This window comes from Perognathus longimembris, chromosome 5 (genome assembly GCF_023159225.1).
Source record: "Perognathus longimembris pacificus isolate PPM17 chromosome 5, ASM2315922v1, whole genome shotgun sequence".
Taxonomy (NCBI): domain Eukaryota; kingdom Metazoa; phylum Chordata; class Mammalia; order Rodentia; family Heteromyidae; genus Perognathus; species Perognathus longimembris.
In genome coordinates, this window is record NC_063165.1 from 17,648,332 (window position 1) to 17,674,406 (window position 26,075).

General features: G+C 34.5%; 1 protein-coding gene across 6 annotated transcripts in view; it reads right to left on the reverse strand.

Annotated features, from left to right (window-relative positions):
• The window catches only part of Usp25 (ubiquitin specific peptidase 25), a 111,278-nt gene that overhangs the window by 14,073 nt on the left and 71,130 nt on the right, over nt 1-26,075 (reverse strand). For 2 of the 6 annotated variants that reach the window (XM_048346401.1, XM_048346400.1), the window contains 6 exons: nt 25,002-25,072; nt 23,298-23,526; nt 20,931-21,131; nt 8,889-9,028; nt 3,346-3,459; nt 1,253-1,348 (listed from right to left, as the gene is read on the reverse strand). In XM_048346401.1, the coding sequence (XP_048202358.1) occupies nt 1,253-1,348; nt 3,346-3,459; nt 8,889-9,028; nt 20,931-21,131; nt 23,298-23,526; nt 25,002-25,072 (851 nt within the window). The remainder of the gene's footprint in view (nt 1-1,252; nt 1,349-3,345; nt 3,460-8,888; nt 9,029-20,930; nt 21,132-23,297; nt 23,527-25,001; nt 25,073-26,075) is intronic. The other 4 variants (XM_048346405.1, XM_048346404.1, XM_048346402.1 and 1 more) reach the window with 3 other exon arrangements.

A 26,075-nucleotide genomic window follows, 5' to 3' on the forward strand; every position in this document is an offset into this window, starting at 1 on the left:
AAAAAAGACAAACAACTGCAAAAGCAATACTTGCAAAACTGTTTGGTGTAAGTGAACTGAACACCTGGGGGGGGGGAGGGGGGAGGGAACAGGGGAGGAGGAAGGGGGGTATGAGGGACAAGGTAACAAACAGTACAAGAAATGTATCCAATGCCTAATGTATGAAACTGTAACCTCTCTGTACATCAGTTTGATAATAAAAATTTGAAGAAAAAAAAAGAAGAAGAAGCTCAAGGACAGTGCCCAGGCCCTGAGTTCACGCCCCAAGATTGGCCAAAAAAAAAAAAAAAAAAAAGCTCATTATGTGCCAATTTGTATGCTAACAGCACAAAAGGGTTTGAATTCAAGTGTCCATTTATCCAACTCATAACAGCTTGAGATTATAAAGTCACTTGAGTTGAAAGAAATCTTTAATGGGTCAAAGAACCTGACAAGGATTCAGTTAAGTTTAAGCTTCTTACATTTTGTATAGTTGGGTCCCCCATCCTTCCATAAAGTAGCTTTGTTTTTTGTGTGGGTCTGAGGCCTGAGAGTTGTTCCTTAGCTTTTTGCCAGAAAAAAAAAATATGAACAAGTTATTTCAGAAATAAAATGAATAAATCAGTTTGCTGTTATACAATGTAAGCAATAGCTATGATCACAGTTGTTTCTATAACTGTTCCTCAATACCGTTACTTCTTTCAATTGTAAATATCAATTCAAATTTGTGGTAATGAATCAGAGGCACAATGTTATTATAGCAACTTAGATAAAGTCATTTCTTAAATTATCTAGATTCAAAGAAAAAAGTGCTCTAGATTATGCATATACAAAATAGCCAGAACATTAGGTGACCATGGCTAAAAGAGGAAAAGAGAAATAACACTGGAAATAAATCTAAGGTGTTATTCCTTAGAAAGGCAAAGTCAAAGCTTAAAAAAAAAAAGACACTGGAAAACAAATACTTGAAAGTGGTGGGGTGGGGTGAAGGGTAAGGAGTAGACAAATGAAGAGAAGAATGCAGTGAATAATTCAATGTATATATCCTACAAAATTAGCAAGAGCGAGGGAAATAGTGGATAGGGGAGAGATGGGTGAGCATGCTGAATGGAGTGGCACTGGTCAAGATGTATTCATAAACTGCTTTGTTCATAAATAGCAAGTCCTTTGTACAAGTACTTAAAGATAATACAAAAATGTTATAAATTTCATTTTATCAAAAAAGACATTGACATTTCAAATAAAGACAATAAAATGAAAATGTTAATAGTACCTTAAAGAACCCTGCTTCAGGACCACACCTGTCATACACATTCCTGGATTTACCTATGGCCATGATAATACCTTGCATATTCGGTGTCATCATGATCTGCCACAGGAATTTAAAGTAAGAAGTTTTGAATGGTTAACATAAAAGAATTTAAAATCAAAACAGTATCTTTCCATGCAAGTTAAAACAACATTGGTTTCCACAACTTACAAATCTAATGCAGCCTTTATTAAATAGCAAATGTTATCTGATGTGCAAGTAAGCATCTTCCAGAATCATCTATACAAGGTACAGGTGACTCAAACAGTGCCTTTGTGAAAACTGCCAAAAGGCATCTTCTCTGAACTGTAGCATTTTTTAAAAGGCATTCCCTTCTAGACAAACCAGAACAATCTCTGCCCTCTGAGAGACCTTATTTGTGGGGGAAAGGGGGGAGGAACAAAACTATTTTTTCATCAGTTCAAAAGCCTAAAGGCTTGGTGAGCTCAGAAAGAGGTGAATTTTAATCTCACTTCAGTTCCTTGGTTAGGAACCCCTGCAAAACTATAAAGTACATCTATAATGTACATCTATAAAGTACACCTGTCTTGTACCTATGACTTAGTTTTAAAAGTTTCAACACACATGCATTGGTAAACTGTCACTCTAATAAATGAAGACGATGACAACAAACACAACTCAGCCAATAACCAAAGAGTTTATACAAAAACAGTGTTAAATGATTAATTACAGTTCTATTTAAAATGCCAGAAGGCTTGTCCTAAAGCAAGCAATTGATGTCCAACAAATAATTTTTATTATTAAAAGCTTGCTGGTTTCCATAAGTTTTGAGAACCAGAACTGCAAGAAAGTAGTGAATTAGAGTAACAAAAACATTAAGTACTAAGTAGCTAAGCAGTTTCAGTATGTTTTCAGAATGGTTTGTATTTTAAACTATCTGCAAAATGAAATAATGTACTCTGAAAGTACCATGTGTCAATCAAAAGATTCTAGTCACTACTTCCGACTTAATGCATTTATTATTCATACTTTTTGTCTGGACTGTACAGTGATACTTGTAACAGACCTAAAATCTAAATAAGAAAATATTCTGGTAAGTTCCTATTTTAAACCTGCTTTTTCTTTGAATAGCCATGTTGTCTTACAATGCAAAGCAATATTCATGATTTTGTGATATTTCTGACTTTGGTGATTTACTTTTACATAATAGTCTTACATAATTAAGTTTTGGTGGAAAGTTATTTAGAAAAACACACATATGTTATATATATGTGTATATGTGTATATATATGTACATGTGTATATATGCATATATATATATAAAATTTCTCACAAACGTTAACTAAGGACAGACCTCATCAAATCACCCAATTGTCCTAGAGGAAATTCCTTCTCTGCTGTTACTGTGCAAAAAATGCTTTACTAGCCCTCTCTCAAACACACAAAAGCAAATCATCAGGAAACGCTCGAGAGAAAGGTATAAAATGAGTGAAAAATAATCTGATGGACCAAGAAAACATATCATTTCATCTGGATTCTGAAGAATCTTGTGAGAAACTAGCATATCTCCAGAGTACATGAAAAACTAAGTAGAGGACAATAATATAGAGAAGAATTAAGACAGAGGCACCACAGTGTGTAATGTACCACTAGGTACATGTGGAGAAATGCCAGTTGTGACCACAGAGACCGTAGCAGCAAAAATAACATGTGTGCATCTTGTAATCATGCTTTAGGACTATTTGGTCAATAACAGTCAGCAAAGTACAAGCAACGTATTTAAATAAAACAGGAAAATATTTTTAAATGCAAAATATTCTGCTGTATATCTATCAACCTAAGAGTAAACTGATCCTATTTTTGCATAAAAGAATTAACTATAGGAATTTAAAATATTACCTAAGTATATTCTATAGTTTTTTACTTTTTCATTTAAATTCAAAGTTGTGTTAGTAATTGGTAAAGGAATGTTACATCAAGGGTGGAAAAGTGGTATGTTATGCAGCAAAACATAAATGTGAGGGGTGTAGGCATGCCTAAAGTGCTGTATCAAGCAACAAACAATAAGGATGGTGCAGAGTGATAAAATAAAGTACCTCATCATCATACCCCCCCTCCTTTGATTCAATCATAAATTTGCCTACATGAGGAATCGCCACCTCTACAACTCGCTGGTTAGAAGGTGGTTCACTTGTGGTAGTTTCAGGTTTCTGTAGAAGAAAATCATTGGTATGAACATTAGAAAATAGAACAATGAAGGCATCAGCTTTAAGTGCATGGAGTCTCAATTTTTTAAAATAATTCCTTCATTTGCTAAGTATAAACTTAAACTACCCCAATCAAACTGGACACTGGAAGAAAATTTATTAACCAAAATAATACAAAATCTACACATTTTTTCTTTATATCCTGAATACTTAGAACTACTGTTTAAGGGTTTTCCTTCAAAGCATCCTATGCTCTATTTAAAATAAATACTGAAGTTGAATTTCCTTCTACTTACACAGCTGGGGTTTTATTTCAAAACAAAACAAAACAAAATTCCAGTAACACCAAAAAGCTTGTCTTGATTTTTTAATACAAATAATACTATACCTTCCACAATCTCATCAAGATTGTGGAGAATTTCCTCAATAGGACTTACTTTCTAGCATCTTTTCTAGTAATCAGTTGTGTTTCCATCCAGTTGATATCCATACTCTATGTGGTTAATTCACTCTATAAAGCCTACAAGATTCCAGTACATTGTATTTACAACTTAAGCATCCAATGAATTCAGAAGCCCTAAGGCCAGTGTCAAAAGTACACACGGGGCTTAGAATCATCTTGCTTAACTCATTCTAATTTGTACAGGGCTCCACAATGATAAATATTAATTCTGATGCAAAACAATGAAATTTTATAACAACTAAGGAAATATGTATTTACATTTGGAATATAGGTAAACTTTAGAGATGTTTTGAATTTCCAGAGGCATACATTCAGAAAGTTCAATCATGGGGCTGGGGATATAGCCTAGTGGCAAGAGTGCCTGCCTCGGTATACCCGAGGCCCTAGGATCGATTCCCCAGCACCACATATACAGAAAACGGCCAGAAGCGGCACTGTGGCTCAAGTGGCAGAGTTCTAGCCTTGAGCGGGAAGAAGCCAGGGACAGTGCTCAGGCCCTGAGTCCAAGGCCCAGGACTGGCCAAAAAAAAAAAAAGAAAAAAAAAAAAAAAAAGAAAGTTCAATCATGTTAAGTAAATAAAATTAATGGCCAAGACCAGTAATGCCTCTTCTTTAAAAGAACTGTTGTCTCTTTTAAAAAATGTTTTTGTAATGCTTTTAAAAATAGTGTTCTTACTTGTGGGGCCCTCCTTATAGTATTCTAAATTAGTTATATTTACATAGTGCTGATTAATATTACTATCAGATTCTATAAGTATGTGGTCATACTATAGATTGTAAATTGGTTCTTCTAACATGTAAGAGGGGAACTGTTCTCCATTCATAAAAGGGAATGAGGAGCTGGGAATATGGCCTAGTGGTAGAGTGCTTGCTTCGTATACATGAAGCCTGGGGTTTGATTCCTCAGCACCACATATATAGAAAAAGCTGAAAATGGTGCTGTGGCTCAAGTGGTAGAGTGCTAGCTTTGAGCAAAAAGAAGCCAGGGACAGAGCTCAGGCCCTGAGTTCAAGTCCCAGGACTGGGAAAAAAAATGAATGATAAGAAGTAAATTAAGCTCCTGTGATCTCTGCTGTGACTTGCCTAAACCTGTACTAATTAATAGTTATACCCTTATGAACACATAAGATAATGCTAAGTGAAATGAACTCCATGTTATGGAAACGATTGTTATATCACAGTTGTAACTACTTTCAATGTGCTATATGTAACTGTAGCCTCTATTATTGATGATATTACTGTATCACCTTCCTGTGGTTGTACTACACTATCTCTGTATCTTATCTGAGTATATTGTAAACCGGGTATACTGGTATTAGAACTAGGAAATTGGAAGGGAATACCAAAATCGAGAGACACAGGATAAAAAAAGACAAACAACCACAAAAGCAATACTTACAGTTTGGTGAAAATGAACTGAACAACTGAACAACTCATGGGGGGAAGGGGGAGGGGGAGGGGGAATGAGGGACGAGGTAACAAACAGCACAAGAAATGTATCCAATGCCTAATGTATGAAACTGTAACCTCTCTGTAATTCAGTTTGATAATAAATATATATATATAAAAGTAAATTAAGAAATCTTACTGGAATTGTGGTGATAAATTTCTAACTATAAAACAAATCTAAACTATTACAATCCTAAGAACAGAAAATGGAAACTAAAGCAAATACAACTGGAACAAAGATAACTGAGAATACTTATAAAAATGCAAGCAAAGGGGGATAGGTTGGAGGACTGGGGGGAGGAAAGGAGGTAGAAAATGAGGAAGGGGTAACAAGTACAAGAAATATATATGTATTTACTACCTTAAGTATGTGACTATAGCCCCTCTATACATAGTCTTTACAATAAAAAAGTAGCAAAAAAAATACATATGACCTGGGAGAAACAGTGGAAACATCATGAGAAATGTGGAATAAACCTAAGTAGTTGCTGTTGAAGAGTTCCAACATCATTAATGTTGATGAATCTATCGATACAAGTTGAGGAAAGGAAGACACCAGCTATATCAAGCTATTAAACACTTGGAGACTATTTTCTATGGTCCTACAATTGAAATTTAATATATAGGGTAACAAATTTGATACAGTAAGGAGTAATAAGTTCACTAACAATTTAGATACATTAAGATGTAATTTTTCACAAGGATTCACTAAAAAAAGGATGAATGTTCATATTTTTCTATTATTTTCCATCCTTACATGAACAGATTAAGAAAGGCTAAGCTTGAGAACAGTTTTGTTTTGTTTTTTTTAAGTTTCTCAGTAAGGTAAAAAAGAGTTTTACAAATTTTCTAAATTCCACTAACTATACAATTAAAAAAAAAAGTGTTCTCAGAGTCAGGTGCTGGTAGCTCACACCTGTAATCCTAGCTACTCAGGAGGGAGGATTGTGGTTCAAAGCTAGTCCAAGCAGAAAAATCCCCATGAGATTTTTATCTCTTTAATTAACCACTCAAAAACTCAAAAGTGGAGCTGTGGCTCAAAGTGGTAGAGTGCTAGCCTTGAGCAAAAAGAGCTCAAGAGCAGTACGGCCCTGAGTTCAAGCCCCGCGACTGACAAAAAAAAAAAAAAGTTCTCATAAGGAAAGTAGTTATAAAGTTACAGAACTATAATGCCTTTGGCCACCTTACTGTGCCACTCTTAATACAACTGAACTATGGGAATCTATTCTAAGGAAAGCATCAGAAATACAGCAGCCTATTTATAATAAAGTAAAATGAAAATGTGGGATATATAACAGAATAATGCTTAAGTAAACAACTATTATTCACTAAAACAGCACTCAGCAGAATTTTTTATATGCAACAGTACCTCAACTGTAACAATATATCTAAAAAATATGTTTACAAGGTGGGGAAAAAAACCACAACATATTGACAGGAATGAATGCTGAGCACTAAATGGGACCATTGAGGATTCTTTCTCAGAGTCCAATTCTCTGCATTTTGTTAATATCCTAAAGCAGTCAAAATAATATTAAAGATATTATTATAAAATACAAAGTTGCATAAACATGTGAAGGCTGTCTATGGTTTCCGTCACTGTAGGATTTACAAACTATTCTTGTATTTTAAAGTTGGAAAAAATACTGCATATTTGTGAAATGTCTAGGATTAACATAACAGATAGAAACCAAGCCTATAATAAGCCATATCAGCCACTTTATTGAAAAATTACTTCTTAGTCCTATGTTTAGCTCCATTACTGAGACAAGAGAAATTAAATGATCATTTAAGGCTGTGTTACCAGTAAAACATAAAAATCTCAGCAATACCTTATCCTAAACACTGAAGACTTAATTTAGCTTTTATTATGTATTAAAATTCAATGAAAAAACAACAACAACATAAGAATGTGACCAGGCTGTTAAGCACCAATGAGACCTAGGACCACAGGGTATTTTACTAGGCAAAGACAGCAAATTTAAACTTGCTATCTTATAAGAAACAATAAGGTTAGCTATGGATGCTATTTTAGAAGACAATATAGTTATTTCCCTATCATTTCCCTATCTATTTCTCTATTATATTCTTCAATTCCTTCAACTGCGCTTTTCTAAGTAGAGAAGTGGCAGCAAGTTGCTAGTTTACAAGATAATAACTATTATAAATCGTCAAAATTTAATTGCTTATTTTTGTGAACCTAAATTACTTACAATGAGCCAAACACACTCACACACCTAAACATACACACACCCATTAAACTAGTTACTTTGGGTTTTAAAACATCAGGAGAAAAGCTGACACTAATTAACCATAATCAGAATCTAACAAACAAAAGTTCTAGTTACTATAGGCCCCACGAATTAATTTTAAAATAGGGAAAAATACTACTCCCATGTTTTTATTTCCTATGTTTTCTTTTCCCATCCACCAAGAGGCATGATTCTCAAACCCACTGAGCAAGTATTTTCCAAGAAAAACTTTAGAGTTAGCAGATGTTCATCTTAAATTCACTTACAGTCTCCAATGCATTTGCAAATTTTGGAATCGTAAGAAAAATCTTATTTAATGGTAAGATGATGTTAACATATTTTCCAGCTTACAAAGTGGAAATAAAGGTAAGGAAATATAATTAACAAAACATGATTACCAAAACACTCTATTTATTTGACCTTTTAGTTAATATGGTCTTTAATATTAAAGTCTCCCTGCAGTGTTACTCCTGAGAACTCACTTGCTAGGCAGAATATTAAGTGTTGTAAAACTATGTTATATCCTTCTATCTTTGGTTCCCTCAGAAGAGAATTTCCAAACACTAACAGGAATTACCATAAAATCTGGTTAGAACTGTTTATTCTTACTACTGAAGTAAAATAAATGATAAATAACTACAGAAACAGGGATTTTGCAATACCAAATTCTTGAAATAGCATCTCTCAAAGTCATAAGCACTGGTAAAATACCACTGTCCTCATTTAGTCTTATAGCAAGACAAAACTACAAAATAAGACAATAATGAATTTTTTAAATGTTAAAACAAGCTATACGCAAACTGGTTTGTGCGATTATCTTTTAGCCTTCTATCAATGCTCCAGCAAGGAGTATCTGACACTATTATGGTCAAACATATGTCATGAAATGAAAATTATATCTTTAATTCTCAACTGTTCCAATGAAATCACAATACTGGTAAGAGGGGTGATGGGCAGGAAAAAAGCAGTAATAAACATACATACTTCTCTCTTTTTTTAAGTTTCTAGTCAAATGGGTTATTTCATTTACAATTAGGATTCTCCATAGTTCTCTAACAGGAAGATTAAAATGTGAGAAAAATATCTTTAAAAATAAATGCTGAGAAATGTGCAGCCCAGAGCTTATGTGAGTTGCCATGATGATTATATTTATGACAGAGCCATTATAGGCCCGTCTCTCCTAACTCCCAGACAGGTTGCTCTCCATCACACTGAAGAAACTGTCACCAACATGGCTATGTTCAGAGAGCCAAAAGAAAGGTTCTTACCGACTGCAAAACTGTTTCAGGACTTTTATCTTCATGCTCATGTGATGCCTTGGCAATTATTCGAATAGTCTCTTCTTTCATGTGCTTTGAGAAATCACTTCTTGATGGCTGTTCTAGATATTCTGGTTCTCCTGCTTGTGCTTCATGAGAAAAGAATCAATTGTATATCTAATATAAATCATAGGGTTTGTACTAAAATGAGTCTGTTATTTATTTCTAATCTGCAGTAATACAATAACCAATTTTAGTATTCTGCTTACAATAAAATACATCCTTCAAAATATAACACTTGCCCCCTGAAATTTACAAACAAAACATAAGTAACAACAACAACGAAAAGAACCAAGAGCATTCAAACAATTATCAAAGGAAGCACTCATTTATGGTAACTTATATTAAAACTTTTCTAGAATAGAAAAGTACCAAAATCTCATTTTAGAAAACCACCAACATTTTGCCAAGATCAGAATTTGATATGGACAAGAGCAGAATATCCTGTTCACACCTACTTGACAAAATCCTAATCCTGAATGAAACCAACCATCTATCTTTTCCAAATTTGCCTTTAGTAGGAGAGTACTGTCTGAGAAGAAGCAATCTAGAGTTGGCAAACTAGGACCAGTGTATATTAATGGTATAGTAATACCATCTATGTAAGGATCATGTAACAGATGTCTCTTATCTATGTTTTGAGCTCCAAAACAATAGACCCAACAACATGAGTATGTCACAGACAACCTCAGGATCTACACATTACTCACAAAGCTTTTTATCAGTGGGATTTTGCCTTTCCTTTCAAGTCACTTTGTGTCCTTTGTTCAAAGTGGTTCACACTTTAGACTTTTCTCCATTTATTCAAGTACAATGAAGGTGAATTTACCTTCCAACCTTCCAAATTTCCTATGTACTCTTTCCTCTGCTCACCCTCTGCTCACCTACTCTTCTGCTGTATTCAGATGTTTTCACTCAGCCTTGTCCTTAAACAACATTTCTACTCCAGCAAGGTTCCTCAGCCTTGGCTTTACTGAGATTTTGCTTCAGATAATTCAATATTAGGCAGGGCTATCCTATGAAACTAACATCTACTTCCTAGATGCCAGTATTTCTGTTCCTGTCTCCCATGGTATGAGAGTCAGTGTCTTCAGCACAGTCAAGTATCCACTAAAAGACTGGGAATCACTGCTCTTCAGTACCCTGTTTTCCTTTTAAACACCACTTACTACAATGATAACCTAATTACTATTACATCTGTTTTAAGCCCCTATAAGACTGTAAGAATCTCATGAGTATTCTTTTGCATTGCTAAATTTTCAATGCCTTGCCCAAAACAGGAACATAATAACTTAATGGAACAAATCAATTCTCACCTCAATTAATGAATGAATATGAAGAATAAAGAGGTAAAATTCCACCATGTTCCTGGAAATGATTAAGTCTTTGTTCAACTACCTACTGAGATACAGCAGGGCTGCTGTCAACCTCACTAACATTCTACTAAACTTAAAAATATCCATGGTGAAATAAGTATTCAAAAACAAGTCCTGTAATTTTAATATACATGGCTGGGTGGTCATTCATTTAGCCAACAGATTTTAATTAAGCACCTAAACATATGCCAGGTACTACAACTCCAGGTGTCTAGTCTTGTTTCCCCATAAAGTCAACTATGGACAAAATAATTAATCAAACAACCACAGATATACATTATGACAACATCCTAATAGTTCATTCTATGAAGATACTGAAGGCAGTGTGCTGTTGGCAATTTAGTCAGTGTGATAAGGGACAACTCATTTAGCTGAATGAGCTGTTTTCATCTATTTTTTTTTTTTTTTTTTTGGCCAGTCCTGGGCCTTGGACTCAGGGCCCGAGCACTGTCCCTGGCTTCTTCCCGCTCAAGGCCAGCACTCCGCCACTTGAGCCACAGCGCCGCCTCTGGCCGTTTTCTGTATATGTGGTGCTGGGGAATCGAACCTAGGGCCTCGTGTATATGAGGCAGGCACTCTTGCCACTAGGCTATATCCCCAGCCCTGTTTTCATCTAAATGTGTTGTTTCACCAGCTAGAAAAAACAAGGACCCACAGTGCATGAGCCGAATCCAAGTAACAATGCGGCTGGGCAACAGTATGAGAAATATATTACAAGATGATGAGGTAGCTCTTAAGTTATGTAAAAGTTTTGAGAGAAATAGGAAACACTTGATATTTTAAATACAATGGCAAATTAAAAACAAAAATTTCTTGGGAGCCCAAGGGGGGTGCGGGAGATTTAGTGGTAGAATACTAGCCTAGCATGTGCAAGTCCTTGTACTTAATAATTAGCACAGGAAAAAGAATGTAATTCTAGTTGTATTCTGAAGAAAAGATTAGAGTCAAGATAATAATTTCGGGTCAGCAAAGGTACTAAGTATGTCAGAGCAATCCAAAAAGAAATAACTGTACTTTTGGATAACAGACACCAACAGTGGTCAAAAGAAGCAGTTAGATTCAAGATTTACTTTGGACACAGAGGTTTAGAGACCAAAACCAGGCATAGAGATGTCTACCTGCATAGCAAGCATGTGGGAAGCAGAGGCAGGAGAGTTGTGAATTGCAGGTCAGTCTGGAACACTCTGTGAGACCCTGCCTCAAAAGCCAAAAAGCTTTGGAAGGCTGTACATGAAATTGGGACAAAGGTTTTGGCATGAGTAATGAGGATGATAGAGATAAAAATTACTGTAAGAAAAACTCAAGAACTCCATGTTATGGAAATGAGTGTTATATCATTGTTGTAATTACTTTCAACATCCCTGTGAAACTGTAGCTTCTTTTGTTGATGATCCTCTTGTATCCCTTCCTGTGGTTGTACTTGTACTATTACTGTATCTCATCTGAATACACTGGATACTGTATATACTGGTATTAGGTGAAAGGGAATATCAAAATCAAGAGACAAATGACTCCAAAAGCAATACTTGGAAAACCATTTGGTGTAAACTAACTGAACAACTCATGGGGAAGGGGGGGGGGATGAGGGAGGAGGTAACAAACAGTACATGAAATGTACCCAAAGCCTAATGTATAAAACTGTGACCTCTCTGTACATCAATTTGACAATTAAAAAAAAAGGAAAAAAATTTAAACATGTATATAACAAGGAGCAGGAAGTTAAAATTTAGTGTCATACATGGGTATTTCCTGATGTTTGACTGACTTCAATATATCCTTAAATGCCCTTAGATGACAGATAAGATGAAGATAACTTTAGGCTGCTTCTAGTTTTGCACTGCAACTGCCTCTGAAGGTTTTATGCAGGTGGCTAAAGCCAACATGTCGAGGGCTTGTCAGAAACTTCTTGATGAAGCCTTTAATTGTATTTGCCACTCTTTTCACCATATAGTCAAGGGCAAAGACTAAGAGTAGGATATGAGCCTAATGTAATGAGAGTCAAAAAATCAATCTAGCCAAACATTCATCTAAGTCACTAAAACTGAGTTTACACAAAATAAGTCTTTAGGAATTCTTATTAACACAGTCAAACCCACTACGAGACATTAGGGCAAAAAGTTTTCTTCCATGTAGAGGTTTAAATACAAAACAAAACAACAACAACAAACAAGTGATCACAACTGGTTTTGCCTCTATCTCACAGAAAGGTACTTTTTCTAGATTATTCCCTGCACTTAATGCTCCCTGAGAAGTTATTGGATTGGTGCTATAGACATAGAATACAAGCTTACAAGGACTCAGAATTTTGGGAAATTAGAATAAGCAACTCATGTTACATTTCCAGTATGTGCTGAACCTGTGACAATTTCAGTACTGTGTTGCATATTTAAATATTTGTTCATCTTAAAGAATTCACAGTAAAATAAAAAACATAGGTACTCTATTATTATACTATGTGTTAACTGCAGTAAGTATGCCTATGGTTCTACAGAAGAACTATGGGCTGAAAACACACACTGGGTTTGATATGGTGTTCAAGTTGAGTCTTGAAGATTTGCAGCAAAGATTACTTTGGATGAAAAAGCAGAAGATTCCACAAAGAAGGAACAGCATGAGGAAAATCACTGTTGGACACATAAAATATTCATCATCTTTCTGTTATCAGTGAGTGTAATGGCCATCAAGCCAAAAGGTATGTAAAAAATAAAGAGGGATATGATAAATTTGGTAGTCTGAACAGATGCAGGTGATGTAAAAGGGATTTACAAAGACTTTTGGGTAAGAGATTGATTTTAAGAGAAGCAATGAATAGTGACCTTTTCAAGATGAAAGATACTCTACTAGGCAGGTCATGATTAAAGAAAAATTCCTACACCTAAGAAAAATCGTAATTAGATGTAGCATTATAAACAATTCATCACAGGAAATTAACAAGAGAATCAGATGATAACAGATGATCCTCATAAAAAAGGAGACTTCTGCATTCATTTTATCAACTAAAAATAGTAAACATACATGTACTTGAACTAATCTGTAAATCAAGATGAAAAAACCCAAAGCTCTTTCTACTACTCAGATAAAAGCACTGTTAACATTTTTGTATTATCTTTGTTATATTACCTGTCTAACCTACGTTTAAACAATTTACATGTTATTTTTTAACTTGAAATATTTTTCTTATCAATATACATCATTTCTTTTAACCAAGAAGTTCTGTACAAAAGATTCATGCAACTAAATCTCACCATCACATGTAGGTAATTTATCATTGTTAATAACAGCAGTAGGACAAAACACTTAGCTTTTACCTGTAACCCTATAAAATTGTCATGCCCGCTGCCCTGTGTAATTGCTAGGAGTTTAATAAATGGAGACCATGCTGCATTATGAATCTTCTGGCTCTCTATATTAATTGCTTTCAGCTTAATATATTGTCACTAAGAAGACAGTGATGATTACTCTTGAAAGTTTTTTCGGGAGGTTTTCTTCCTGAGAATCTTCCTTGTTTCCTAACATGGTTTAGATGTTAAATTTCCCCTGAAGCACATGTATTATAAGCTGGTCACTGTCTGATGGTATTATTGGAAAGTAGTATAAAGTTTAGGATGTAGAGCTTAGTTGGAGGAAGCAGATCAGAGTGCATACTGCTGAAGGACCTTAGCCCCTTCCCCTCTCTGTTTCCTAGTCACAGTGAGGTGAGCAATTTCACTCCACAACATAATGCCCTCTACCATGATGTTCCACCTCACCACCAATGCTAAAGGCAAAGGGCCAGTGAACTATGGGCTGAAACCTCTGACACTATGAGACTAAACTTTTTCTCTTTAAGTTGCTTTATCTTAGGTCTTTTGTCACAGTGAAGGAAAGCCAACGCAATTCTCTACCTACAGATACAATCTACTGCAGATACTCATTTCACCATGATTGATAGTTCTCTATGGGTGTGCATGTATTATCTGTTCCTTACATATCCCTCAAATCATTTCTGTGCTTTTAAGAGTGACTACTGAGATTTTCAAATAAGTAACATACCCAAGAGAGAATTTCTACATATATGCTACCTGTTATATACAATAGTCATTTCATTCACTTATTGTTATGTTATAGCAGGCCCAGAATTGTGAGGGTACTGTGAGCTGGCTCATTTGATATACCTTCATAATGAAGTAAGAAAATAAAGGATATGAGGAATGCTTTACTTATGTGTATTTCTGGGTTGTGTTTCAGTATTTTAACGAAAGTCAAACATAGAGTGCTGTAGTCTTACCATGCACTTAAACCTATCAACTGTAAACTACACTATGGTTATACTTGAAATTCTTAAGATTTCCTACAAACATACAAAGGATTACCTTGAAATTCCGACTGAAAATCGGAAATTACCCTGAAAGTCTGACTGAAATTTCCAAAAAAAAGAACTCATGACTGAAAAGAGACATATACCATCTATCATCATTATACTAGAAAACAACCTGTCTTTGCTTTTAAGAAACCTGAGGATAATAAATATCTACCAGGTCTTAACTTAGGAATGAATTCTGCTTTCCAGGAACATTAGCTGATTTTAGACTGGTAGATAATCTGTCTACAAATCTCAATCTGCCTCCTACATATATACAGAATGTATGAAATCTTATGGAACACATCTCATGTCAACCTTAACCAGTTGTACATTACTTTTTCATCCTTTCTATTTCTTTCATTTGAAATCTGAGTACAGTATATGTAGTTCTAAAGACTTCAAATACTTTTTGGAGGAAGAAAATAACAGTGTAACCAAAATTACACTTCTAAATTTTCTGAAGATAATTAAACAAATATATATTCTGGATCCATCTTCCTGTAATTTTGATTCTAGTAAGTCTTAGGTGTGATGTGTTGTTTATACTCAAAGGACAATCCAACTAATGTATAATTCTGATGTGTAAAATCATAGTGAAGAACCATTCGCTAGAAACCTACACAGAAGTATTAAGGTTTAGGGAGGTAACATGAAATGAACCCAATACTTTACTACTTATTACTCATTACACCTTCATTTAGGTAATGAATAGTGCTAGAGAGCTGAGGCTGACAGACATATTGATCATCTATACAAAAAGAAGACAAAAGCTAACGGTACATTCATATTCCTACATGAAACCTAAGTCAGTATAACTAGGACTTATATTGGTTCCACTATTACATCTTTATTGAGGCTTGTAAGGAGGGAAGGAAAATCGCTGATGAATTTTGTGAATAAGATATTCTTCTATTATTTGTACCAGCTAACTCAAAATCTTAAAGCATACCTGTGAGACTTAAATACAGTTTCTCTTTGAGTTCCTCAAAATATTATACTTAATTAAACAAATAATTTTGAATATCATTAAGTAAAACAGGAAGACTTCAACAAATTTTTCTACTAATGATAGGAGACAGGGTTTCTAATGCAATTTAGCCTTTTTTCAATATTGTGCATGCGTGTGTGAGAGTGAGTGTGTGAGTGTGTGTGTGTGCGTGTGTGTGTGTGTGCATGCTACTACTACGGCTTGAACTCAGGACTGTGCTGTTGCTTCGTTTTCCTTCACTTATGTCTGGTGCTCTGCCACTTGGGACACATCTTTTCTGGCCTTTTTTTTTTTTTTTTTAATTGAAGAGAGGAGCCTCGCAGATTTGTCTGCCCAAGCTGGCTTTGAACTGCAGTTCTCAGATCAAGCCTCCTAAACGGTGAGCCACCTTTGACCTGCTTTAATTATGATATGAGAAATTCCTATACAACAAAAGATAAGTTCACATGGCATGACAGATAATATAATAAATCAGATAATATACTAATAGAAACGAATTGAAGATAAAATCCTTTTTTACCAAATCAAAAATCAAAGACACCATAGTAATAGAAATGAATCTTGAAGTAAATTCTACAAATCTACACACCTGGCACATTCAATTTCCACTAAATCAAATAAAACATTTGCCACAGAGGATATACCCTCCCCATTATAATATTGTCACTGCTTTTTCAGCACTCAATCTGGAAGAAAATCTGAGTAATAATTTTATTTCAACTGGATTATTTTTATTTGTTATGTTTTAGTTACTTTGCCTCTGGTCATGTTCACAGCTGCCTTATTTTCACATTAAAAGACATGAACCAGATACCAGTGACTTATTGGGAGGATGAGACTGGAAAAATGTAGTATGAGGACAGCCAAGGCCAAAAAAAAACAAAAAACAAAAAAACACACACCATAAAAACAATCAAGAGACTCCCTTTTCATGCTAGACACAGGAAAGTGTGCACGTTAATTTAGCTACAACTGGAAGCCTAGAGCAGGCAGATTGTGGTCCAGGTATGTGCCTGGGCAGGTTATAAACCATCTCACAAATAACCATCAAAAAGAGAAGCTGAAAGCAAAGCTCAGTGCCTACATAGCAGCACATGGCTGAGTTCAAAACTCCAGTTGCAGCAAAATAAATAAAAATTAAAAGATAAGTAAATAAAACATGTGGCTAATAATTCTGGATTCTAAAAACTACAGAACAATTTGGCAAACATGTAGTAGGAAATACTAATTATATAAAATTGATGTCAGTCTTACAACATGACCAATGAAATCAAGAATGTAGTTCTTATCAAATGAATACGTTAATTTGACTCAGTAAAAATAAACTGTATTAAACCCTAAATTTGGTAAGCCAAATGAGAAGCAGACAAGGTGATTTTATAAATCAAGGAAAGAATTCTGTGGCATTTGTTCTCTGAAGCTAGAATTACCCGAACAGAACAAATATATATATATGCATACAGGCCAATTGGCTTGATAAAAAAACCCAATAAAATACTCAGAGGCTGAATTCAGAAAGACATAAAAGAGATTATAAACCATAATCCAAATTTGTTTCATTCCAAAGATGAAATAATTGTTCAACATATACAAATCAACAATACAGGGCTAAACAGAATCAAGGAAATAATCACATAATCACTCAACATATGCACAAGAAAGCCCTTGACAACAGCCCATCATAATAAAAGCCATGAGGAAAATAAGGAACATAACTCGATATAACAAGTTATATCATGTTCAACCTACAGCCAACATTATACTGAATGGGGGAATACTGAAACTATTTGTTCTAAAATGAAAAATAGAAGCTTGCACACTGTGTCCAATCTTACTCAATACAGTGCAGGAATTCCTAGCCAGATCAATAAGGCAACAGAGAGAAAGAAAAAGCATACAAATAGGAAAGTCAAATTATCCTTAGTTGATGAGGATATAATGCTATCCTTAAAAATTCCTAAATTCAAATTAACAAAAAGCAAAACTCTTATATCTGATCAACACTTCTGCAATGTAGCAGAATACAAAATAAACATAAAAAACTCAGTATATGCCTATATGAACTAAAAGGAATGAACAGAAAAAAGAAATCAGGAATGCTATCCTATTTACAATAGCTTCAATTATTAAAAAAAAAACTTAAGAACATAAAACACCTCTATAATGAAAACTATAAAACCTTAAAGAAAAAAAAAAGACATCAGAAGATGAACTGACAGAATCAGCACTGTAATAAAGGCTGTGTGCTACGGAAACCATTGTACAGATTCACTATAATGCTCATCAAAATCTCAATGTCATATATCACAATATTTGACTTCCAATTATTTTGCAGAGCCACAGTAACAAAAACACTATGGCAATGGCAGAAAAATATAGAGACAAATAAGGTAGAACAGAAAATTCAGAAGTAAGCCCACATAATTATGGCACTTGAACAAGCCTAAACCTTCAACACATGTTGGAAAACTGGATATCTAGATACAAAACCTAAAACTAGATCCGTGTCTCTCACTCTGTTCTAAAAGCATTTCAAGACAATCAAAGATCTTAATATGAGAATACATCACTGAAAACACTTTCTAAATAGGACTGCAATAGCTAAGCCTGTAGGAGCAAAAAAAACTGACAGGTAAGAGTGCATAAAATTAAAAAGGCTTTGTATACCAAAATATATAATTACCAGAATCAAGGGACTACACAGAAAATAGGAGAAAAAATTTGCTACCTCAGAATACACAGAGCTCAAAAAAATGAAAGAGCCAAAGACCCTACTGGGTCTGAGTAAATGAACAGATAGTTCTCCAATATAGATGCTTAATAAAATATGAAGAAATACTCAATATCCTTAGCCATAAAGGAAATGCAAATCAAAAAGACACTGAATTGGAATGGCAGCTGTAATCAAGAAAACAAATAACTGCTGTTGAAAGGAATGTAAAATAGTTCAGCAATGGCAGAAATCAGTATAGAGATTCCTCAAGAAATTAAATACAGATCCTGTTACAAACTCTTGGGCATATACAAAAAGGAATGTAAGTCAAAATTTGAGAGCAATATTAGCACACTCATTTCTAGCAGCACTATTTATAACAGACACAACACTGAACCAGCCTAGGTGCCCAATACCAATTACTGGATAGAGAAAATGTGATACATATATACAATGGAGTATTATCAGACCACAAAGAAGAAATGATGTCATTTGCAGGGAAATGAATGGAACCACAGATAATGTTAAGTCAAGCTCTGGAAAATAAGGTATGTTTTCATCATTTATGGAAACTAGACCTAGAATAATGATAGTAGTATGTATATATGACATGACATGACATATGACATATATGACATGACATGACATTTAGGGAAGGAAGTCAGTGAGAAAGGGAAGAAAGGAAAAGTTGACAGATGAATATTACAGAAGTAATCTATATATTGTACACACACATACAAACACATATATATTGTACACACACACACATAGACAAACACATACATACATACACTTGATAAGAGCATAATGAAACCCACTATAAACCCCTTAAAAGGGAGAGGCAGAAGGAGAGTTAAGAAAAAGTAACATAAAGCAGAAAAATTATAGTATATAAATGTAATTAAATATCACAATGAATTAATTAATGCTAAAATAAAGAACAGGCAAGATGAAGATGAGGAGGCTTACAGAATAGTGTATTTTAGAATGGTGAAATGTAATTACACCAAGAGTAAGGTTGTAGCTACACCAATGATTGGAGAGTTCACAGAGCTTACGTGCTCAAGTACTACTACCATGACGCATGCAATTATGTGGCCCTTTGCTCCCACAAATAAAAAGAAAATCTGCATGTGCACATTTAAAGAAGAAAAACAAAGTAGCTAGTTCAAGAGAATGATTTGGGAAGGATATATACAGAAGATGAAGGATGAAATAAAATCACAAAGGAATGGATCTGGCTTAAAAATGAAAGGAATATATTTGAGTCAGGAACCTCTTAACATCCATGCTGTGAACCCACAGTCTCAGCTATTACACGTCAGATGTGGTTGTGCCGAAAGAAAGCACAGGCATGCAAAATGGTAGGGCTCACCAGCCATTACAGTGGTAGTGTTCAGCTGTAGTTTGGAATTCGGTAGTATCACTATGCTGACATTTTGTTGGATATCCAACGAAAATGGTCTTTAAAAATTATAAATTATTAGTCTGTTCACGTAAAAAAAATCAAGGACTCAACTACTAAATTGCATAAAAAGAAGTTTACAAGTCAGAATGGACTGACCTGTGCAGTCCTGCCTGTATCAGTCAACAAAAACATATGATAGCATTTGAAACTTCCTATTAAAGGACTCATCCTACCAGTGTTCAAAATGGTACATCTCAAGTCTACTCATGCTGCACAGAGATTTCCTATGAAAGATGAAGTTAAACAAACAAAAATAAAATTCCTTTAAAAATACCATTCTGATATTGGAAAATAAAAGGTTACTACCAAAGACAAATAAACAAACCCACTCAGCCATAAAAGACATAAATTAAAAATATTAATGAAGATTTAGTTCTTATCATTTCCCTAACTTTTACAGAAAAACAGTATTTTTGATAGCAAAATGCAGCCCTAAAATATATTTATAACTCTGTGATGATTAATCTTTAAAACAATTAGAAAACAATTTACTTTAATTGTTCTCAAGTATTATTTTCATTTTAAGTGTTTACTTTGATTATTTAATTTTTTCAGTTTGAGAATGGCAGTTCTAATGTTTATCTTTTTATTCAATTCTATCTTCAATAGGTCTACTATATTTTTCTTAGAATATCTTAATCTGAAGATTTTCAAAAAAGTAAAATACCTTATATGGGAGGTGTTATTTCAGCATTGTACAAAATACAGATTAACATACCAATAGTATTCCTTTTCTAAAACCAGAGGTAAACAGAATTTATTCTTTTGACAGACTTAGGCTACTTGATAACTTCAGTTTTTTTCTTCCTGTTTCTTTCCAAGAAGAACCCAAGACTCAAAGCAGACAGGTATGAAGAATCACAACAACTTCCTTGAGAAAGCCTACCAATATTCAATTATAGCTGGTAAAGAGGTGACAAAAGTTATAACCTGTGGTTATTTGAGTGCTGAAATTATAATTGCTTTCCACTGGCTTCTCTGTTCTCGAACACAGTTGAGATTTTATGTTTCTGTGTTTTCAAGTAGTTTATCTTAGTTTATGACATAATAATAATCAATTTAATGTATCAAAAGTAAAATATGCCTGAATAGAAATTAGCAAACCTGTTGTCACAGAAGATTCCGACTCTCTCAATTTCTGAGCTGCTAAAAGCTTTTCCTGCAAAGCTTTCTGCATTAGTTGTGCATCCCATTCTTCTAATTCTTTTTCGAATCGTTGGTTGTCTTCCTCAACAAAATCTCTTAAATCTGGTGGTAATGTTTCTATTCCAACAAGGGCCTGCCCAGTTTCTTTGTTAAATTCCTCTGTAAATCATTTCAAAAACTAGTGTGAAATTTAGAGTTAAAGGAAAAATGTAATGCTCAAAACAGACTGTATAACAAATGGATGTGCTATTAGTATAGAGCAAATCTTTTTAAAACAAAGGCTCAAAAAGCACAAATTTATTCAATTATTCTTAAACTGAGCAATTAAAATGAGACAAGACATAAACTACTAAAAAATTTGGTACTCTGACACTATGAAAAATTACTTCTGCTATAGTAAGAAAATACCAGATGTTTGATCAATTATGAAGTAAAACTTCAGAAAACAAAAGATTTTTTTCAGTAGATTAAACTAAAAGTAAAATTGGTTAGGTATAGTCATATATCAGTGAAGTATAGCCAAAAAATTAAATATCCATGAGGCTAATCAACACAGAAAATATGTTAAAGTTACATGCTATTTAAATTATGAATCAAATTTACAATCACACACACACACTAAATATGCCTTTTCAATTACAAATGGCTACTTTGTTGAATCCAATGTTTAAGTATAAAAGTTTATCATTTTTAGCCAGGCAACAGTGGCTTGCACTTCTAATTCTAAGTACTCAGGAGGCTGAAATCTAAGTATGCTGGTTTGAAGCCAGACAAAGCAGGAAAGTCTGTGAAATTCTTATTTCCAATTAACCAAAAAAAAAAAGGAAACGGAGGCTGGGAATATGGCCGAGTAGTAGAGTGCTTGCCTCGCATTCATGAAGCCCTGGGTTCAATTCTTCAGCGCCACTTACATAGAAAAGGCAGAAGTGGTGCTGTGGTTCAAGTAGTAGAGTGCTAGCCTAGAGGGGGAAAAAAAAAGCTGCAGCAGCCAGGGACAGTGCCCATGGGCCTGAGTTCGAACCCCAAGACTGGCAAAAAAAAAAAAAGGAAATGAAATGAAGCTGTGGCTTAAGTTGGTAGAGCCCTAGCTTTGAGGGGGAAAAAAAAAAAAAAAGCCCAGGATAAGATAGCATCCAAACTCTGAGTTCAAGCCTTAGGACCACCCCCCCCCCACACACACACACCACACAGCTCACCATTTTTAATATAACTCTACTGTTTCCTAAATACAAAACCCACACAAAAATATAAAAAATAGTGACATGGAATATCATGAACTCTGGCTAGAAGTAAACATACAATTAACAAGGTAACAAACAGTACAAGAAATGTATCCAATGCCCAACGTATGAAACTGTAACCTCTCTGTACATCAGTTTGATAATAAAAATTTGAGAAAAAAAAACAATTAAAACACAACAATAAATGCCAACAAAGTATGCTATTGCAGCACAAGGAGAGACAAATCTGAAGTTGGCACCCAAATGGAAACTTGATCTAATGATGTAGCGCAACCTGGACCTTGATCCAGATGATCTAGAATTAGAAGAATGAAGTAAGGAAGAAAAAAAGGACTAGGAGCTGGAGAAAAAAAATAGTAATAATAAATTTAAAGCCACGGGATATAATTCTGTGAAGTGGTGTGATGTATCAGCAAAGTAAGGGTAAATTTCAAGGTTATTGAGTAAAAGTGATAAAATGAAGCTGGCAGGAGGGTTAGAGGCCAGAAAACCAAGGTCTCTGTGCTGGGCTAAGAAGCTCACATATAAACTGATATTATAGTTATTGACTATAAGTAGTCATTAAAAGATTCATTTGTTTCTTATGCTGGTCCTGGGGCTTGAACTCAGGAGCTGGAAGCTGTCCCTGAATATTTCATTCATTGCTAGTGCTCTACCATCTGAGTCATAGTTCTACTTTCGGCCTTTTGATGGTTAATTGGAGATCAGAATGTCACAGAATTTCTTGCCAGGACTATCTTCAAACAGTGATTCTTAGATCGTAGCCTCCTAGGCCTATAAGCACATGCCACCAGTGCCCAGCATTAAAAGGAGTTTTTAAGAGGTTAAAGAGATTTTAGCAAAACCTCTTTTGCTAAGAATGAAAAAGGGAAAAATGGTAAGATTCACAGTTAACTTTGAGTGGGAAAAAAAAATGCCAATACTCAGGTTTGGTCACCATTTCAGTTCCAGCTTTCTTACTAGCAATAACGAAGTAGGTACTTCCTGGTCATAGCTACCAACCTCTGAGTAATATTTAACTCATCACATAGCATATAGTCACAAAACATTAGTTCTTTCAAAATATATGCCACCATATTCTCACCTTGTATTAAGAATTGTGCCTTATCATTTATGTACATTAAGCAATATGCACTGGCATTTCTATAACCACCAAAGGAGTCCCTCATGAGTTCTTCCCATGATGATTTTGTCACAGCAATATCATTGTACTTCATCCACCTGCTTTCACGATGGTCAAATATGTATGCCCAGTAGTGGCCCGCATTAGCTTGGCCTTCATGAACTAAAACTGCATGTAAGCGGTAAGGAACCTAAGTACAGAATTAAAAAAAAAAAAAAAGTTAAGTTGCAATTCAATCATCTACTATCACACATCCCTGAAACTCACAACTACCTTTTGGAGGAAAGGAACAGAAGCATATTTTTTAAACTAAGATAAAAATGGTTGGAATTAAAACTTGAAAAAAGGCAACTAGAGCACAAAATTTTAAAAAAAATTTTAAAAAGCTAAATAAGCAATAGATATGTAAACAGTTATATCAATTAGATGATTTTTCAAAAATGAAAATATATTTGTTGTGCATGTACAGTTGACCCACTTAGGTCCAATTTGTTGCCTTCAGTTAAGTGAAGTGTTATACATAACATAGGATTTGTCACAATCTTCACAATTATAATTAATTATTAAAATGGATTACAAAATATATACCAGAAGTTAAAATAAAATTAACCTTATAGTTTCTCTCTGAATCTTGTATCACAGTTCTATTGTTCTTCCCACTTAACATTTTTTAAATTTATTTCTTTACAGAGATAAGGCAGTGCCTACATTTCTTTTCTTTTCTTTTCTTTTCTTTTGGCCAGTTCAGGGCCTTGAACTCAGGGCCTCAGCACGGTTCCTGGCTTGTTGCTCAAGGCTAGCACTCTGCCACTTGAGCCACAGTGCCACTTGTGGCCGTTTTCTATATATGTCATGAGGAGGAATTAAATCCAGCACTTCATGTGTATAAGACAAGCACTCTTGCCACTAGGCCATATTCCCAGCCCTACATTTCTTATCATTATTTTTTGCCAGTCCTGGGGCTTGAGCTCAGGGCCTGGGTGTCAACCCTGAGTTCCTTTCCTTTGTGGTCAAGGCTAGTTCTTTACCACTTGAGCCACAGCATCACTTCTGGGCTGGCTTGGAACTATGACTCTCAGATCCTAGCCTCTTGAGTAGCTAGGATTGCAGGCATGAGCCCCCAGCTCCTGGCTCCACTGAACATTTTTTTAACTGAGACTTTTTGAAAATTTTGATACATTTTACTATAAAACTATGAAAAATACAAACCAAGTACAGAAAGAGAATACAAGTGAATGAAGAAAACTTTTATGAGAATTTAATATGTAATTATTGCTTATTGCTAATCTTTTTTGTTGTTGTTTTATTTTTGTTTGTTTTTTTTGGCCAGCCCTGGGCCTTGGATTCAGGGCCTGAGCACTGTCCCTGGCTTCCTTTTGCTCAAGGCTAGCACTCTGCCACTTGAGCCACAGCGCCACTTCTGGCCGTTTTCTGTATATGTGGTGCTGGGGAATCGAACCCAGGGCCTCATGTATATGAGCCAAGCTCTCTTGCCACTAGGCCATATCCCCAGCCCCAATGCTAATCTTTTTATAATAAAATTTATGCACATTTTATGAGGAAACATGTTATAAAGAACTCAGTAAGATAAATAAAAAGATAAATAAAATACTTAAAGTACACATAAACAATACAGACTAAATATTAGCTCTAATTGTTACTTACTTGGATCATGGATTTGTCAGAGTACATTAGCTCAATTGTTCGGTGAATTCTGGATATGCTTTCCTGCAAATCTAAAGATGTAAGATGTCACCTCATGACTAATATCAAGTGTATTTCTATTTACACTTATAATAGGTACTGCAATTTTCCTACAAGCATGTTAGAGGAATAAAGGAAATTTACTTCAACTGTGCAAAAAAAAAAATCAGAAATTGAAGTCTGTGTAGAATGGGGTATAGTTTTCCTCAATAAAAGACAGATTTCAACTGCACAGTTAAAACAAACTTGTCATCTACAAAATATGCACAGCTAGAAAAACTGAACTTTGTTCAAATCTCTAAAAGAAGGTTTCAATGGAAGAGAAAAACAACAGACTATACACTGAAATAAAACTAATTAATGAAACAACATCACAACATATTTATATATATACAAAAGTGAATAAAAATCCACTAGCAATGACAATAAAATTTATGGACTACCATTTTCAGCTATTTCATGTAGTAAATAACCTTTAAAATTATTTGGAGATAAAACTCCCGGTAATTTTTTTTATAATTTTAAAAATGGTCTAATGTAAATATGTGTCAACAGGGAAACAGGTAAGTTATAGTATAAAACAATAGTATACTGTTAATCTATTATGAAGTAGGAGGAAGCCATGAAATAAAAGGAGGTAATAGTAACTTTAGAATAGAAAACCATCTTACTCCGATAGAAAATCCAGTAATCATAAAATATTAGCACTGCCTCTCATACCAAAAACTTTAAAACAAAAACTACAGTATGAAAACAAAAGAAAATGCAACACAAAAGTCAAGTGGTAAACAAAAAAAATGAAATCTTTAGCATACAATTGAGGCAAAGTTTTATATAAGATATAAAATTTCTATTAAGCAATAAGAATCAGGCAAATGGCTCAATATAACAAATAAGCAGCCAGGCACAGGTGGCTCACGCCTTGTAATTCTAGCTACTCAGGAGACTGGAATTTGAAGATTGTCATTGGAAGCCAACCTGAGCAAAAAAAGCCTGAGAGACTCTTACCTCCAATTTATCACAGAAAATCACTGG